Raw genomic sequence first — 18258 nt, 5'->3', positions numbered from 1 at the left:
ATAACAATATAAATTAATAAATAGTGAAAATGGGGAACCTACTTCTTACAAAAGAATGCCACCTAATAAAGAAAGAACACTGGGATTTAAAATTCAGTATTTCCCAGTCATCACAGAAATAACTAATTCAGGCAAGAATCATCAATGGATGACTAGTGCAGCAAAGTTTTTACAGTGTCTCACAGTATTTCCCACCCTCCCCAAAAAAACAATTATTTTTATTACAACATTTTAATGCAATTATTATTATTAATTACAAAGGGAAAAAGAGTGATTTCATAGTAGAGAGCCTGGCAGATATCACATCAGCCAAATAATCAAAAGTTAACATCACCAGTAATGGGACATGCAGATATGTGCCTCCAAATACAATGCACTAAGCAGAAAACATCACCTCTGTGATATTACTGCCAAAAATGTAAACCCTGAATTGTTTCAGCTATTTAAACTGACAAATAAAAATTCTATATATTTTATACAATAATGTTTTAAAATGTGTATATAGTGGTGAAGTCTAGGATTTTAATGCACCTGCCACTGGAGTAGTGTATATTGTACCCAAAAAGTAGTTTTTCATCCCTCACATCCCTCCCACCCTTCCCCATTCTGAGTCTCCAATGTCCATTATCCCACACTGTATGCCTTTGTGTACCCATAACTAGGCTCCTACTTATAAGTAAGAACATGCAGTATTTGATTTTTGATTCCTCAGTTACTTCATCTAGAATAATGCCCTCCAGTTCCATCCAAGTTGCTGCAAAAGACATTATTTCATTCTTTGTTACAGCTGAGTAATATTCTACACACACACACACACACATACACACATATATACACACACATTTTAATATATTATTATATAAAATACACATAAACTGTTATTATAAACATGTTTATGTAAATATATATAAATTTAATATATAGATATATATAAAACATATATACACACGCACACATTTCTTTATCCATTCATCAGCTGAGGGGTACTTGGGTTGATTCCATTTCTTTGCAATTATAAATTGTGCTGTAATAAACATATACATGCAAGTATCTTTTTGATACACTGACTTCTTTTCCTTTGGGTAGACATCCATCAGTGGAATTGCTAGATCAAATAGATTTACTTTGAGTTCTTTGAGATATTTCCATACTGCTTTCCATAGAGGTGGTACTGATTTACATTCCCACCAGCAGTGTGTAAGTGTTCCTTTTTTACCATATCCATGCTAGAATCTATGACTTTTAAAATAATGGCCATTGTGGCTGGGGTAAGGTGGCATCTCATTATGGTTTTAATTTGCATTTCCCTGATAATAAGTGATGTTGGGCATTTTTTCATATTTGTTGGCCACTTGTATATCTTCTTTTGAGAAATGTCTATTCATATTTTTTTTGTTTTGTTTTGTTAATCTTTTAATTACATTTTTTTTCTTGCTGATTTGAGTTCTTTGTATATTCTGCATATCGGTCCTTTTGGGTTCATAATTTGCAAATATTTTCTCCCATTCTACAGGTTGTCTATTCTGATGATTATTTCTTTTGCTGTGTAGAAGTTTTTTAATTTAATTTGGTACCATTTATTTATTTTGTTGCAGTTGAAGTTGTTTTTTGGAGTCTTCATCATAAATTCGTTGCCTAGGTCAATGTCCAGAAGAGTTTTCCTTAGGTTTTCTTCTAGAATTTTTACAGTTTCAGGTCTCGGATTTAAATCTTTAATCCATTTTGAGTTAACTTTTGTAATATGGTGAGAGATAGGGATCTAGTTTCATTTTTCTACATGTGGCTATCCAGTTTTCCCAGCGCCATTAATCAAATAGGATGTCCATTTCCCAATTTATGTTTTTGTATTCTTTGTCAAAGATCAGTTCGTTGTAAGTGTCTGTCTTTATTTCGGGGTTTGCTATTCTGTTCCATTAGTCTTTGCATCTACTTTTATACCAGTACCATGTAGCTTGGATTACTATAGCCTTGTAGTATGATTTGAAGTCAGGTAATGTAATGCTTCCAGACTTATGCTTTTTGCTTAGGACTGCTTTAGCTATTTGGGCTTTTTGGTTCCATATAAACTAGAGGATTGTTTTTCCTAATTCTGTGAAAATGATATTGGTATTTTCATAGGAATTTCACAGGACTGCTTTGGGCAGTATGGTCATTTTCACAATATTGATTCTTTCAATCCCTGAGCATGGGATGTATTTTCATTTGTTTTGTTTATTTCAGCAGTGTTTTGTAGTTCTCCTTGTAGAGATCTTTCACCTACTTGGTTAAGTATATTCCTAGGCTTGGAGCTTTTTTTTTTTTTTTTTTGTAGGTAGGTATTGTAAAAGGGATTGACTCCTTCATTTAATTATTAGCCTGTTCATTGTTGGTGTATAGCAGTGTTACTGATTCCTGTACAATGATTTTGTAACTTGATACTTAATTCATTTATCAGATCTAGGAGTGTTTTGGAGAAGTCTTTGGGGTTTTCCAGTATAAGATCATATAATAAGCACACAGAGACAGTTTGACTTCCTCTTTTCCAATCTGGATGTGCTTTATTTCCGTCTCTTGCCTGATAGCTCTGGCTAAGTCTTCAAGTACTATATTGAATAGAAGTGGTGAAAGTAGGCATTCTTATCTTGTTCCAGTTCTTAGGGGGAATGCTTTCAACTCTGTCCCATTCAGTATGATGTTGGCTGTGGGTTTATCATATATGGCTTTTATTATTTTGAGGTATGTTTCTTTATGCCTAGTTTATTGAGGGTTTTTATCATAAGGAGATGCTGGCTTTTATCAAATGCTTTTTCTGCATCTACTGAGATGATTATATGGTTTTGTTTTCAATTCTGTTCATGTGATCAATCTTATTTATTGACTTACTGCGTTGAACCATCCCTGCAACCCACTTGATCATGGTGAATTTTTATTTATTTATTTATTTATTTATTTATTTATTTTTGATGTGCTGTTGAGTTTGGTTTGCTAACACTTTGTTGAGGAGTTTTGCATCTGTGTTTTACAAATACTGGTCCGTAGTTTACTTTTTCAGTTATGTCCTTTCCTGGCTTTGATATCAGGGTGACATTGGCTTCATAAAATGAGTTAAGAAGGATTCCCTCCTCAATCTTTAGAAAACAGTTTCAGTACACTGGGTACTAACTCTTCTTTGAATGTCTGGTAGAATTTGTCTGTGAATCTATGAGGCCCTGGGCTTATTTTTCTTGGCAGTTGTTTTTTGGTTATTTAATGACTGATTCAATCTCATTGCTTGAGATTGGTCTGTTCAGAATTTCTATTTCTTCCTGATTCAATCTAGGAGGGCTGTCTTTTTCTAGGAATTTAATCAATTTCCTCTAGGTTTTCTAGTTTGTGCATATAAGGTGTTCATAGTAATATCAAATGATCTTTTGTATTTCTGTGATATTGATTGTAATGTCTCCAGTTTCACTTTTAATTGAGCTTATTTGGATCTTCGCTCTTCTTTTCCTGGTCAATCTAGCTAGTGGCCTATCAATTTTATCTTTTCAAGTAACCAGCTTTTTGTTTCATTATCTTTTGTACTTTTGTTTGTTTGTTTGTTCCAATTTCATTTAGTTCTGCCCTGATCTTTGTTACTTCTTTTCTTCTGCTAGCTTGGGTTTGGTTTGTTCCTGTTTCTCTATGAAGAAGGTGTGATATTGGGTTGTCAATTTGTGATCTTTCAGACTTTTTGATGTAGACATTTAGCACTATAAACTTTCCTCTTAACACTGTCTTTGCTGTATCCTGGAGATTTTGATAACTTGTGCCACTGTTATCATCCATTTTGAAAAGTATTTAAATTTCCATCTTGATCTCATGGTTAACCCAAAAATCATTCAGAAGCAGACTGTTTAATTTCCATGTATTTGTACAGATTTGACGGTTCCTTCTGGAATTGATTTCTAGTTTTATTTTGCTGTGGTCTGTGGTCTGAGAATATACTTGATGTGATTTCTACTTTTATAAATTTATTGAGACTCAAATTTTGTGGTCTATCATATGATCTATCTTGGAGAATGTGTTATACCTTGTGCTGATGAGAAAAATGTATATTCTGCAGTTCTTGGGTAGAATGTTCTGTGAATATCTATTAGGTTCACTCGTTTACAGTGCAGCTTCATTTTTTCTAGAGTGCTGTTTAAGTCCAGTGTTTCTTTGTTGAATTTCTGCTTCAATGATCTGTCTAGTACTGTCAGTGGAGTGTTAAAGTCCCCACTATTGTTGTGTTGCTACCTCTTTTCTTTAATCTAGTGGTATTGCTTTATGAATCTGGGAACTCCAGAGTTGGGTACATATATGTTTAGGATTGTTATATCTTCTTGTTGAACTGATCCCTTTCATCATCCTATAATGATGCTTTTCTTTTTTTACTGTTATTGCTTTAAATACTATTTTATCTGATATAAGAATAGCTATTCCTGCTTGCTTTTAGTTTCCATTTGCATGAAATATCTTTTTCCACTCCTTTACCTTAAGTCCACAAGAATCCTTATGTGTTAGGTGTATCTCCTGAAAACAATACTTATTTGGCTTTTGATTTGTATCCATTCTGCCAGTCTGTATCTTTTAGGTAAGAGGTGTCCAAGATTGGCTAAGTAAGCCAATCTTTTGGCTTACTTAGGCCACAACGGAAGAAGAATTGTCTTGGGTCACCCATAAACTAACGATAGCTGATGAGCAAAATAAAAATAAATAAAATAAAAATGCAAAAATATTTATAATGTTTTAAGAAAGTTTAAGAGTTTGTGTTGGGCTGCATTCAAAGCAATCCCAGACCACATGTAGTGCATGGGATGTGGATTGGACAAGCTTGTTTTATGTGGAGCATTTAAACCATTTACATTTAATATTAATATTGAGATGTGAGGTACTGTTCCAGTCATCATGTTGTTACCTAGTGACTTTGTTCTCTTCATTTTGTTATTGTTTTATAAGCCTTGTGAATTTTATGCTTTCAGGGGTTTCCATTCTCATGTATATCAACCTTTTGTTTCAAGATTTAGAATTCCGTTTCGAATTTCTTGCATGGCTGGTCTAGTATTGACAAATTCCTTCAGCATTTGTGTGTCTGAGAAAGACTGTTTGTCCTTCATTAATAAAAACTAGTTTTGCTCAATACAAAATTCTTGGTTGTCAATTATTCTTTTTATGGAGACTAAAGATAGGACCCCAATCCCTTCTGGCCTATAAGGTTTCTGCTGAGAACTCTGCTGTTCATCTTATATGGCTTCCATTGTAGGTTGCCTGATGTTTTTGTCTTACCATTGTTAGAATTCTATCTTTCAAATTGACTTTAGGTAGCCTAACGACTATATGCTTTGATGATATTCCTCTTGTAATAAGTCTACAGGAGTTCTCTGTGTTTCTTGTATTTACATTTCTAAATCTCTAGTAAGGCCAGAGAAGTTTTCCTCAATTATTCCCTCAAATAGGTTTTCCAAACTTTGTTTTTTCTTCTCCTTCAGAAATACCTATAATTCTTAGGTTTGGCCATTTTATATAATCCCATATTTCTTGGAGACCTTTTGTTCATTTCTCTTAATTCTTTGTCCTTTATTTTTGTATGACTGCGTTAATTTGAAAGCCTTGACTTCAAGCTCTGAAATTCTTTCTTCTACTTGGTCTAGTCTATTGTTAAAACTTTCCATTGCATTTTGTAGTTCCCTAAATGTGTCTTTTTTTTCAAGAAGTTCTGATTGATTTTTCATTAAAATATCCATCTCTTCAGAAAATTTTCATCCATATCCAGAATAGTTTTAAAAACTTATGTTGGTTTGCATCTCTCTCTCATAGTTCCTTGAGTAACTTAATAATCAACCTTTTGAATTCTTTGCCTGGTATTTCGAAGATCTCATCTTGATTTGGATCCACTGCTGGAAAGTTACTGTGATCTTCTAGGGGTGTTATAGAACCCTATTTTTTCATATTCCCAGAATTATTTTTCAGGTTCCTTCTCAACTAGGTAAACTATTTCTACTAATTATTTTTGTATTTTATTTTTTATTCATTGGGTTTTATTTCCCCCATGACGATGTGAATTCACTGTCATCTAGCTTTAGCTCTGGGGGCTTTCAGTAGCAAAGACTGTATGAATTCCTTGGTTACAGAGAACCTTTGTGCAAGATGCTGGCTTTCTCAGATGATGGTTATAGTAGCAATGTGCTGGGTGTATGAGCAGATTCACTGGCTCCTGTGGGGCCAGAATAGCGGAGGTCTCATGAAGCTTATTTCAGTCCCCAATGGTGTGCATTTTTTAAAAAAGTTTTCTCCAATATTTTATTCACTGGGTTGAACAGTTCAGGCTTCAGGCTAGTAGGACATGCCCATGGGTAAAACTGGCTGTAGCTAAAGCAGGTGATAAATGCAATATCCCAACGGTGGGCAATATCTCAATGGTAGGCAGAGGTCGCACTCTTGACAGAGGTGGCTAGGGAAGTGCTCAGTGAAATCCACTGATGTCTTTCGGGGGAAAGAAGGAAGGCACCACAGCTCTCCTTCCAGGCCAGCAGGAAAGTGATCCACCTCCCAGTAACACTCCTAAACCAGTGTTCTGGCTATTGAGATCAGACAGGTACCTCATTTCATCTGCAGGAATGCTGATGTTCCATGTAGAGAGGGGTTGTGACTCTACCTCTCACACAAGCCTGAATGTGTAGAGTGCTCCTCCTGAGGATAGAGTAACCCTGAAGTGTTCCAGGAAGGCTGTCCACAGATGCACCCACGCCGAGCTCCTGTGGGAGAAGCCCCAGTTGTTTCTGCAGTGGTATAACTGCAGGAGGTGAGGCAGGAGGAACACTTGAACCCAGGGGTTTAAAGTTACGGTAAGCTATGATAACACCACTGAACTCCAGCCTAAGTGACAGAGTAGGACCCTATCTCTAAAACAATAAAAATAGGACAGACATGGTGTTCAGAGCTGTAATCCTAGCACCTTGGGAGGCCCAGGCAGGCAGATTGCCTGAGCTCAGGAGTTCAAGACCAGCCTGGGCAACACGGTGAAACCCTGTCTCTACTAAAGTACAAAAAATAGCCAGGAATGGTGGCAGGCGCCTGTAGTCCCAGCTACTAGGGAGGGTGAGGCACGAGAATTGCTTGAACCCAGGAGGCAGAGGTTGCAGTAAGTTGAGAACATGCCACTGCACTCCAGCCTGGGTGACACAGACTCCATCTCCAAATAAATAAATAAATAAATATATAAATAAATATTAGACCCGGCATGGTAGCTCATACCTGTAATCCCAGGCACTTTGGAAGGACAAAGCAGGAGGATCACTTGAGCCTAGGAATTCACGACCAGCCTGGGCAACATAGCGAGACTCCATCTTTGTTATTAAAAAAAAAGAGAGAGAGAGAGAGAGAAAGTAAAAGAAAGAAAAATTAAAATTAAATGTTTTAGTGATATTTTAAAATGTATGAAATATAATATGAAATGAAAAACTAAGACTCAAAAACAAATTTCCATATTCTATGTACTCAAAAGATATTGTTCTTATCATTATCAAAATTACATTTAGTTAATTGCATAGTTATTTGTTGAAGCTATCCACCTTGCCAAAATATAAGCCAAATAAGGTTAGGAAATTCTTTTATGTATCACTTTATCCCTACAGTGCTTGGAACAGGGATAAACATATAGTAAATAAATATTTGCTGAATTATTCTAATAAGAATTTGGAATATATTAAATCAAAAACAACACTTTGCATAATGAATTGTACAAAATTATCTTAACACTGTTTTTAAGAAAAGCACATTTGTATGTGTGTATGGGTATGGAAGAGTATAGGCAATCTTTGCGTTCATAGTGACAAGATAGTTCAGACAAGTTCTCCAAGGACAGTTTTACCAAAAAAAAAAAAAAAAAGTATACATATATACACATACATATGTGTCATATGTGTATATTATGTGTATACATGTGTGTGCATATATACTTGTGTGTGCGTGTATATATATATGCTTTAATGCATCACAGAGCTAAAGAAATAGAGACAAATTAGCGGTCCAGAGTATTGAAGGGCTGAAGGAAGCCAAGAAAAGCGAACCCAACATCTAAGCATGTTTTTTCCACTGACTGTTATGCAGATTGCGGAAATGCAGTTGAGATGCTAAGAGGCTGTATGGCATTTCTTACAGTCTCTTGGAAACAGAGAAACAGAAATTGTAGTCTAGAGTTCAACAAGGGCCACCGTGAACATCCCTATGATTTGGCTAAGGACTTCGAAAGCCTTAAACATCATAAACAAGCCTTCTCACAGCATTAAATTATCTCAAATACTAAAATTATCTTAATTGACAAAAGCTGTATATATTTATCATACATATTCTGAAATATGCACACATTGTGCAATAGCTCAATCAAGCTATTATTATTATTATATTATTAATGCATTTAATTAATAAATGGATTACCAGCCTGGGCAACATAGGGAGACGTGGTCTCTACTAAAAATAAAAATAATTAACTGGGCGTGGTGGCAGGTGCCTGTGGTCCCAGCTCCTCAGGAGGCTGAGGTGGGAGTATTGCATGAGTTTGAGAGGTCAAGGTTGCAGTACCAATCATACCACTGCATTTCAGATTGGGTGACAGGGCAAGACCCTGTCCCAAAATAAACAAACAAAACACATTATACTTCATACATTTATTCAAACCCTAAAATTAAAGTGATTTCTGATAGCTCCTGCACCCAGCTACCCAGACAAAAGTAAAAATTATCTGAAGGAAGATAACATCTTAGGCTCCAGATTATTTGTACAAACAATTTTGCACATACAATATCCAATACATCATGAAAAAGAGCCAGGCACTCAAGCAACTAAGACTACATGAACACAAAATAGCAAAGAGAATAGGCAGAATCAAAATGACCTCAGATAGAAGGCTAAAGATATAGGGAGAAATGTTAAATGAAGAGCATGGCAACAAGGCAAATTTAATTAAACATCTATATGAAAACATAGATAAAAGTGATTGCCATGTTAGAAATGTATCTAAAATTGAAATACATGAAACCAACACATAAATAGAGAGATCAATGACGTTAAAGTGTTCTAAGGGTTCTATTAGGATGTCTGGGAAAAGAAAAAGTATATTAACATTATTTCATTTTTATTTTTCAGTCTATGTACCTTTTTTAACATTTATTTTTAGAACTTTTTAAATTAAGGTATAACTTATATACAATTAAATTGCCATTTTAATGTACAATTTCTACAAGTTTGACAAACTCAGTAATGAAATCAACCACTAGAATCAAAATATAGAACAGTTCCATCAGCCCATAGAAATCTCCTGTGTCCTTTCAATGTCAAACCCTCCTCCAATCCTTGACAACTACTAATCTGTATTCTGTCCCTACAGTTTTATTTTTTCTAGGATGTCATATAAATGAAGCCTTTTGAATGTGACTTCTTGAAATTAGCATGGTGCATTTCAGATTCATCAACGTTATAGTTTGTTCACTTTTATGGCTGAGTACTACTCCATTGAATGGACGTATCTCAATATTCATTCTCCAACTGAGGGGGGTCTGCATTGTTTCAAGTTCAGGATAATTATGAATAAAGCCATTATAAACATTTGCATACAGGTCCACACATAAGTTTTTAATGCACTCTACACTCTGGTAAATACCTAGGAATCAAATTGTTGGGCAGCATTAGATTTAATAAGTTAAGGATAAATGTAAAATAGCAGGTCTAAGAAACAAAACAGAGAGAATGAAAGTATCTCAGACTGGCCTGAATTATCACATACCTTCTTTGAGGTCTCAGTGATGTTCCTGTCACTCATTATTTTATTGCTTCCTACTCTAATAAGATTATCAAAAATATTGCATATCATATTTGCCTACTGAATTTGCATTTTCATCAATTCATCAAATGAGAAAGAAGAAAAAAGTAATAGGATTTCTAATAAAAATTGTGACAAATTGAGAAATGTAATGAACCTTTCAATTCTTTGGAAAAGTAGACATTACCTTCCCCTGACTATTCACTGAAGTACAATGGACTTAAAATGAAATGTTAAATTGTATGCTGAAAGCATATAAATGCCATATTTTTATCAGAAAATTAAGCCCACTATGAGGACAGTTGTTTCTGAATTCCTACTCCTATTTCTATAAAATGCCTATGGTTATTAACTAATCAATATGAATGGAATACTGAAAAATGTATAACATATAACCATAGAAATACTAAAACTGTTAATATAAGCTTATTGATATAGGATAATTTATGTAAAAAAATTTTTCAAGGCACTGAAATGAGAAAAAGTTCACAGCACTTGTCTTTTTCTTTAAATCTTTCTGGAGTTGTTGCTGTATTTCAGACATATTCTCCAAAACATCTGATCATTTCCCAATAAGGCAATATACTAAGAAAGGAAGATTCTACATTAGAATGCAGGCAAGTGTTACTAAAATATCAATTTAAAGTTGTTTTACACTGCAGCATCACTAAAAAGTAATAAAATAAAGTTTGAGATAATCAGGATTAATGTTTTTGATTTTGGTTCTTGCTGATACCTGCTGGTTCAATTTTATCTTCTTCTTTACTATACATTGATATGTTAAGAGTTCTAAATACAAAGGCTTGTAGCACATAAAACAGAATCTTTAATCAAGGGACTACTGACCCCAAAACGAAATGAGCACATATCAACCAATCACTTCCCGTATCCACTGATTTTTATTGAAATCAGTGTTATGGCTATTACTGTAACTCACTCCCTAATGAATGTACTTAATTCGAAGTCTCTGTTACCTAATATTTTGATTCTGCCTCATTACTTAATTCTGAGACTTAATTCTGAAACTAAAGTTACAGTTTTTTTTTAACTTAAACTGCAAAAGCCAGTGGGCCACATTAATAGAACTCAAAAACACAAAAACGTGGATGTCTTTAAAAATATTACACAAGGTACTACTTTTGTTTGTTTAAGCAAATCCCAAATCCTATACTGATGAAATAAGACAACAGATAACATATTATCCTTACTAAATCCTTAAAATTTTACTTTCTTCTTTCCCTTCTCTTTCCCCCCTCTTTCCCCCTAAACCCACTGTACACACAATGGAAGAGAAGTGGTACTTTCCTCTTTCTAAAAACTTGTTTCATATTCCTAACATTAAAAAATATATACATTTTAAAAACTGACTTTAAAGGGAAAAATGCTATAGTAAGCTGCCTTTTTACTTATATTTTTCCTGGTTCTTACTCTCTATAACTTTGCAAACCTAATAAGAAATAGACTGCATATACCATTATTAAACAGGCAAAAGGATTAGCTCAAATCCGAACCTGTACTTTAGGATGTGTATGAGAAAGCAAAAAAAAAAAAAAAAAAAAAAAAAAGTGTGCAGTGTATGTCATGAGTAAATACTTTTCATTTATTAATTCATTTATTAATTACACATTAAATCTGTTTCTCCCAGAGCAAATACAATTATTTAAACCTAATTATTTTGGGCCAGGTAATCCTGAGTGCATACTATGAACAAGTAGTTCACACCCGTGCTTGGCTATCAGAATCACCCGTGGAGCTTTTTTTATTTTAAATATAGCTGCTTGGCCACCCAACACCTCCACCCCTGATTATGACTAGATAAGTCTGATAGAACCTACATTTCTGTATTTCAAAATAAATAAAAAGGTACAGAGATGATTATCATGCACAGTTAGGTTTGAGACTGACACAGTATTTTCATTTAATAGGAGTTCACTCTATTTTCAGTTTAGTTCTTTGCATCCAGATGTATCACTGAAAGTGATGCGCACTTGGCAATGCCTGCCAAAACTGCCACTGTTTTTGGCCCCACTAATAAAGCTGTTTTAGACTCAGGCAAAGAACATGAAAGATGCAGCTCATGCTCGGTGCCTTTCTGAGTCTAAATTGGATCCAAAAAAAAAAAGCAATGGGGCTTTTATTCAAAGACAATGAATGATGACTTAGTGGAAGTAGGAGAAGAAGGAAGGGAGGAAGGGGAGCAGCACCAGTAGCAGGGGCCTGGACTATTACTGGGGCATTTTAGTTGTTGTTAATATTGTTGTTATTATATGTAACATTTTAAAAGAACAAGGAAAACTGGGAAGGAGCACAAACATCCCTCCCAGGCACACGTGGATGTCTCTTGAATATCTCTCCATTCCTTTTTTAAAACAGATCTCAAATCACATTAGTTACAAATCTATAATGAAATGTGTTTTATTCCTCAAATTGCAATGTTTGGAATAGTTATTTCAGCCAATATCTGTAAATGAAATACCTGAGTTTCATTTTTAAAATAACAAACACATATGTAACCTATTGAACTTTAAAAAAACAAAAAGAAATCAAGCATCTCAATATATGCCAGTTTAGGAGCTATGACAACATTACAGCACAGCAAAAAATAAGTGTTATGACTTGCTCTCATATTTATTTTTTATTTTTGTATTATTCTTTTGTATCAGAGTCTTACTCTGTCGCATGGGCTGGAGTGCAGTGGTGCAATCATGGCTCACTGCAGCCTCTAACTCCTGGGCTCAAGAGATCCTCCCGCTCTAGCCTCCCGGGTAGCTGGGATCACAGGCACATGCCACATGCTCAGCTAATTTTTAAGAATTTTTTTTGTAAAGGCAGGATCTCACTATGTTGCCGAGGCTAGTCTCAAACTCCTGGCCTCAAGTCATCCTCCCACATCAGGCTCCCAAAGTGCTGGGATATGGTCATGAGCCACTGCAACTGGCCCCTCTCATCTCTAAAGTTTTCCATTGTATCCTCAAAATACAAAGATTACTACTTTCCCGAAAAGGATCTATGAAAAAATATTTTACAAAAGGAAACAGGAAGGAAGGAAACCAAAAAAACCCAAATGAATTCAACCTGTGTCACTTTCTAGGCCACAGGTCAAACCAATGCCTCTTTTTCTGAGCTCTCATTATTAGCAGCCCCTGCTTTAGATGTGGGGGTGAGGTTCATTCTGTTAGTTTTATTATTTCTGTCATGACTGCTCCTGTTTTTACCGATTAGGAACTGTTTTCAAGCACATGATGTTACTTCTCACAGTCCTCACTGGATGAAAAGGGGCTTTATTCTCCAAAATTCAATAAGATTGTCTGAGTCACAACAGAACCAGCTTCCCTTCTCTGAATAGATACCAATGTCCCCACAGACAGAATTCTCTACTTCTCCTAGACATTAAAGTATCAGAGTTCTTGTGTGTTTGTCTTAATGTATTGCTTCTCAAACTTTTCCAAGAGCAATGAAGATAAAGTCTATTCCTGTACCTGGAGGTGCAACTAGAAGCAAGTCCATGTAAGTAAGAAATTCATTCAAAATCTACTTTGTCTTTTAAAGATGAAGAGTTGTTTTTATGCTCCTCTTCATTATACAAAAGATTTTTCTTTAAAAAATCTTTAGTGGAACTGATGCTCCAAGTAGATAGTTTCAGCACCAGGTTTGAGAAATGCAGCCCTAAGCAAACATGAGATGTAACTAATGTGACACTCTACCTAAAGACTTGTGACATATCATCTATTTCACCCCCTTCAATTTTATATAAACATATCACCCCCTTCAATTTTATATAAATACATCCCAATCACAAAGGTTAACAGACTTTAGAAATTACTGGCAGTGAGGAAGGATGGTTACAAACGCCATGTGAGAACTCATGAAAACGTCATAGTATTTTATTTTACTCCAGAAGCATTTGCAATTCAAATACGTCAATTCTAGGCCAAAAAGAAAAGAAGTGGTAGAAAGGTGTTTTCCCAATGTATTATTGTTTCCATTTTTTTCTCCAGCCTTCCCATCCCTGACCCTAGAGTAATTTGGGATAAGGGAGAGTTACAGGGTTTGGCTGTGTCCCCACCCAAATCTCATCTTGAATTATAGCTCCCGAAATTCCCATGTGTTGTGCGAGGGACCCAGTGGGAAATAACTGAACCATGGGGGTGGACTCCCCCATGTTGCTCTCATGGTAGTGAGTAAGTCTCACGAAATCTGATGGTTTTATAAAGGGTTTCCCTTTTCCCTTGGCTCTCCTTCTCCTGTCTGCTGCCATGTAAAACATGCCTTTCACCTTCCACCATGATTGTAAGGACTCCCTAGCCACATGAAGCTGTGATTCCATTAGACCTCTTTTTCAGAACAGACTAATACAGAGAGATTCTGGGAAAAGCAGCACCAGCATAGCCACTGTGATTTCTGGTAACACTCCCTAGCGAACTGGAAGGGAGAACATGGAAGCAGAATACCACCTGCCTGAGAGGCTGTGCATACAGCATTACAGAGGTACTACAATCATTTGCTCCCATCCAAAAATAACACTTCCAACAGTAATGAGTTTCCACCCAGGATTTTGGGCAAGTTACTCAATGACTGACAGGGAATTGCTAAAGTGAGGAAAGCACCAAACCAGCCCTCTGCAGTCCTCCTTGTGACGAAAGGCTGGGTCAATATTTTTTTTTTTTAATATTCCTGACAACACCTACAATAGCACTGAAACATTAATATGATGATTGATGCCTGTGAACATTTAAATCCTAAGCCAGTGTAACTAATGTGGATCTCTAGTGCTGCTGAGGCTACGTCTGAGTTATTTCTGGTTTGGAAATAGACGTGGCTGAAGTACCTCTGACTTTTTAGGTAAAGCCAAAAACAGTCAGCAGACTAGATGTCCTGAGATGAATGATTGTAATAAACTGTCCTAAGACATGAAACTTTAGCTTAGTGCTAAATCCAAACTACAGTGCTCTTTGTGATTGCCACATAGTTTAAGAGCCTTTGCTGAACAAAGGGTTCCCCAATTCTCAAACCAATCTCGATATATGCTATATTTTTAAATAAAGTTTGACTGTGACCTTCCAAGTGTTCCTTGTTTATGGTCACTATGTCGGAAAGACATGCCTCCTCCTCTGTACTTACAAATCTCTGGTACAAAAACTCCAAGTGTGTCTTGGTGTCACCTGGATTTTCCTAAAAGACTATCAACAGGGTGAGGCTCCAGAAAGAGAAGAAAATGGGAGCAGAAAAGCATAAAAATTACATAAGGACAAAAGGAAAGAACAGAGAGAAGATATATTTGTTAAGCTACAGCCAATTCCTTAGAATATTAACGATGGATTCTATAAAAAGAACTGAATCACTTTAGTTTACTATCTAAAGCAGGAATCAGCAACCTTTCGGTAAAGGGTCAGACAGTAAGTATTTTAAGCTTCACAGGCATCAAATGCTCTCTGTTCCAACTGTTCAACTCTAATGGCAAAGCAGCCATAAAAATATATAAGGGGACATAAGTGACTATGTGCCAATAATACTTTATTTACAAAAACAGGCACAGTACATAACATTTTATATAATAAATAACCACTATATACTCCTGGCTTTTCAAATGAATAAAACAATTTTAAGAGAGAAACAGAATACAGACCCATTCAGTGTATCCTAAAATAAAACTGAAATACTTTGCAGCCAACCACTGTATAAATTTAGATATGACCTATGGAGTAAATTCTGGTGGGACTCATTTTATGCTTCTGTTATCCCCCCGTCAACACAACACACAAAAACAGCACCCTCTTCCACTTAAAAAAAAAAAAAAGTAGAAATTAAGTAATTATATACAATGAAAATATACTCCACACACTATATACCACAAAAATCACTCTCTACCTAAAATCCTATAAATCTCAACAAGCCAACATGCATAAACACATAATCTCCACAGAGAGGGCACCCATTAAGTCTGTAATATCTCAAGTAATCCAAGAAACCGAAGCAAAAGCATTGCTAACAGGATAAAAAACAAAGCCAGACTCAGTGCTGGGGAGACAAAACTGGAGCATAGAAAGCACCAAAGGGCCTGGCAAAGTGGCTCATGCCTGTAATCCCAACACTTTGGGAGGCCGAGGCAGGCAGATCACCTGAAGTCAGGAGTTCGAGACCAGCCTGGCCAATGGTGAAACCCCATCTCTACTAAAAATACAAAAATTACCCGGGTGTGATAGCACATGCCTGTAGTCCCAGCTACTCAGGAGGTTAAGGCAGGAGAATCACTTGAACCCAGGAGGGCAGAGGTTGCAGTGAGCCAAGATCATGCCACTGCACTACAGCCTGGGCAACAGAGCAACATCCCATCTCCCAAAAAAAAAAAAAAAAAAGAAAGAAAGAAAAAAGAAAAGAAAGCACCAAAGAGCAGAGGTCTGTGTAAACACCCTCGTCATTCAGTCAAGACCTCTGAAGACAGACCAGCCTCTACTTAAAGGGGATACACTTATAATAAAAAATATTGACTCTTCTCTGGAGATGGTGGTACCATTTATAGCATCAACAAGTTTTCATATACAATATCTGGTATGCTATTAGAAAAAAAGCAAGCTGGCCAAGAAATTGGATACAGAAACCAAAATAAGGAGCAGAACAACAGAAATAGGCCGATATATGAACCAGATTTTAGAATTATCAAGAAGTAAAATCATTATGATTAATATGACATATAAATGAAAATACAGAGAATTTCTCAGAAATCTGAAATGTATAAAAGAAACAAATGCACCGTCCACAAAACAATAAAAGTCCTAATTAAATATTGGTTTTTATAGGTCAAAGATGCATTGAAATCTCTAGCGTGTTCACCAATAGAATGAATGAATGCACAAAGAGCAGGGTAATGGGGCCAGAGGTAGCAAAAAATTTAAGTAATTTTAAAAGGAGAGCAAGAAAGGCAAAATAGGACAAAGAGCAGTTGGAACAATAGAAAACAAATAAGATTACAGATTTAAATCTAAATATATTAGTATGACACAGAATGAAAAACAGCTCCAATCGAAAAACAAAAATTATCCAACTAATTTTTTTTTAAATTCTAAGTTACTTGTAAGACGTGTCTTACATATTAGAACATAAAAAGATTTCCTGAAAGATGAAAAAGAAACACTATGTGGACCCTGGCCAAAAGAAGGCCCGTGTAACTACATATTAGATAAAGTAGTTTTTAAGACCAAAACATTAGAAGAGGAATATTTCATAAAAATAATAGATACACGTCAGCAAGATGTAACAATCCCATATTTAAATAACATAGCCAGAATATATAAAGCAAAAACTAATAGTACTAAAAGGGGATAAAAATTCCAGCAGCAAACAGAGTAAGCAATATATATATATAAAATATATATATATAAAAGTATAGTATAGAGAGAGGAGTTAAACCACACAATTAATTAATTAAATGTCTGCACTAGAAAACAAAGAAAATCTGAAAATCAGTATCTAAGCATCTGCAGTGGATACTATTGTGTGCTGTGCAGATCACCCTCCAGGACTAAGGCATTCATTCCCCAAGCTGCATGGAGTGATGGCTCACACCTGTGTCTCTCTCTAAGCAGCTGCACCAATGTGAAGGAACAAAGGTCTACACCACTTCTGAAGGGCTATTATAGCTGCAGAATGCCCCCAGGGGACTGGCTGAAACCTCTACTGCAACCATCAGTTCAGGTTCTTCTATCCAGTCTTGCTTCCCTCATGGTGCTCTTCCCAAAAGCATTATACTATAAACACCATATATGCAGATCTCCATCTCAAAATCTGTTTCCTGGAGAATTCAGCTAAATGACAGCTGCTACTAAACTGGACCAGAAAGCAGACTCAAACATGGGAATTTGCAGCTCCATCACTGGTTGGCAATGAGGAGTCCCATTACTGATGGTAGGTGGAAGTATGGACAGCCCCTCGCATAAGCAGCAGTGCAATTATTAAAACTTTAACCAGCCACGAAGTGGGACAGGATACCAACTGAAGGAAATTTACTGGGAGGTGAAATATCTCAGGCATCTGAAAGGCTGACAGGAAGTAGTAATTATAAGGACTACAGAATCAGCTTTTGCTGGGGGCTACTGACAAATTGTGGGGAGAGGGAATTAAAAACTGAGAATCATTTGAGGTGACATGTGAAAGGTTAAAAAGCCTCTATGTAGAATGGAAAGAGATTCTCACAGTTAGAAAGCAGAAAGAGCTGAGAATCAGGCCAAGGATTTAATTATCAGGGCAACAAATCGCCAAAAAACCCTGAATACCAACATTGAATACTCAATCCTGGCAAATCTGCTATTCCAAGCACAGGATCCTGTCTGGGAAGAACCAAGACTGAGACTTTACATAGGGACATGTGGGTCGACAGGCTTGAAAACCTTGAAACCCAGATCACCTTAAACTCTTTGGGCCTGCAGAAGAGGCACACTCCTCCTTCACCTGAAGACAATACAGAC

At 36.0% G+C, this 18258-nt stretch overlaps 1 protein-coding gene across 5 annotated transcripts in view; it reads right to left on the bottom strand.

The window, feature by feature from the left end:
• NEK7 (NIMA related kinase 7) overlaps window positions 1-18258 on the bottom strand; it is a 145974-nt gene that overhangs the window by 87108 nt on the left and 40608 nt on the right. For 3 of the 5 annotated variants that reach the window (XM_077991365.1, XM_077991366.1, XM_077991369.1), the window contains exon 2: window positions 7234-7325. In XM_077991365.1, the coding sequence (XP_077847491.1) occupies window positions 7234-7325 (92 nt within the window). 5 annotated transcript variants of the gene reach the window in all.

This window comes from Macaca mulatta, chromosome 1, assembly GCF_049350105.2.
Source record: "Macaca mulatta isolate MMU2019108-1 chromosome 1, T2T-MMU8v2.0, whole genome shotgun sequence".
In the NCBI taxonomy this organism is placed as follows: domain Eukaryota; kingdom Metazoa; phylum Chordata; class Mammalia; order Primates; family Cercopithecidae; genus Macaca; species Macaca mulatta.
The sequence above is the reverse complement of the archived record's forward strand: the minus strand, read 5'-3'. Positions and strand labels throughout refer to the sequence as shown.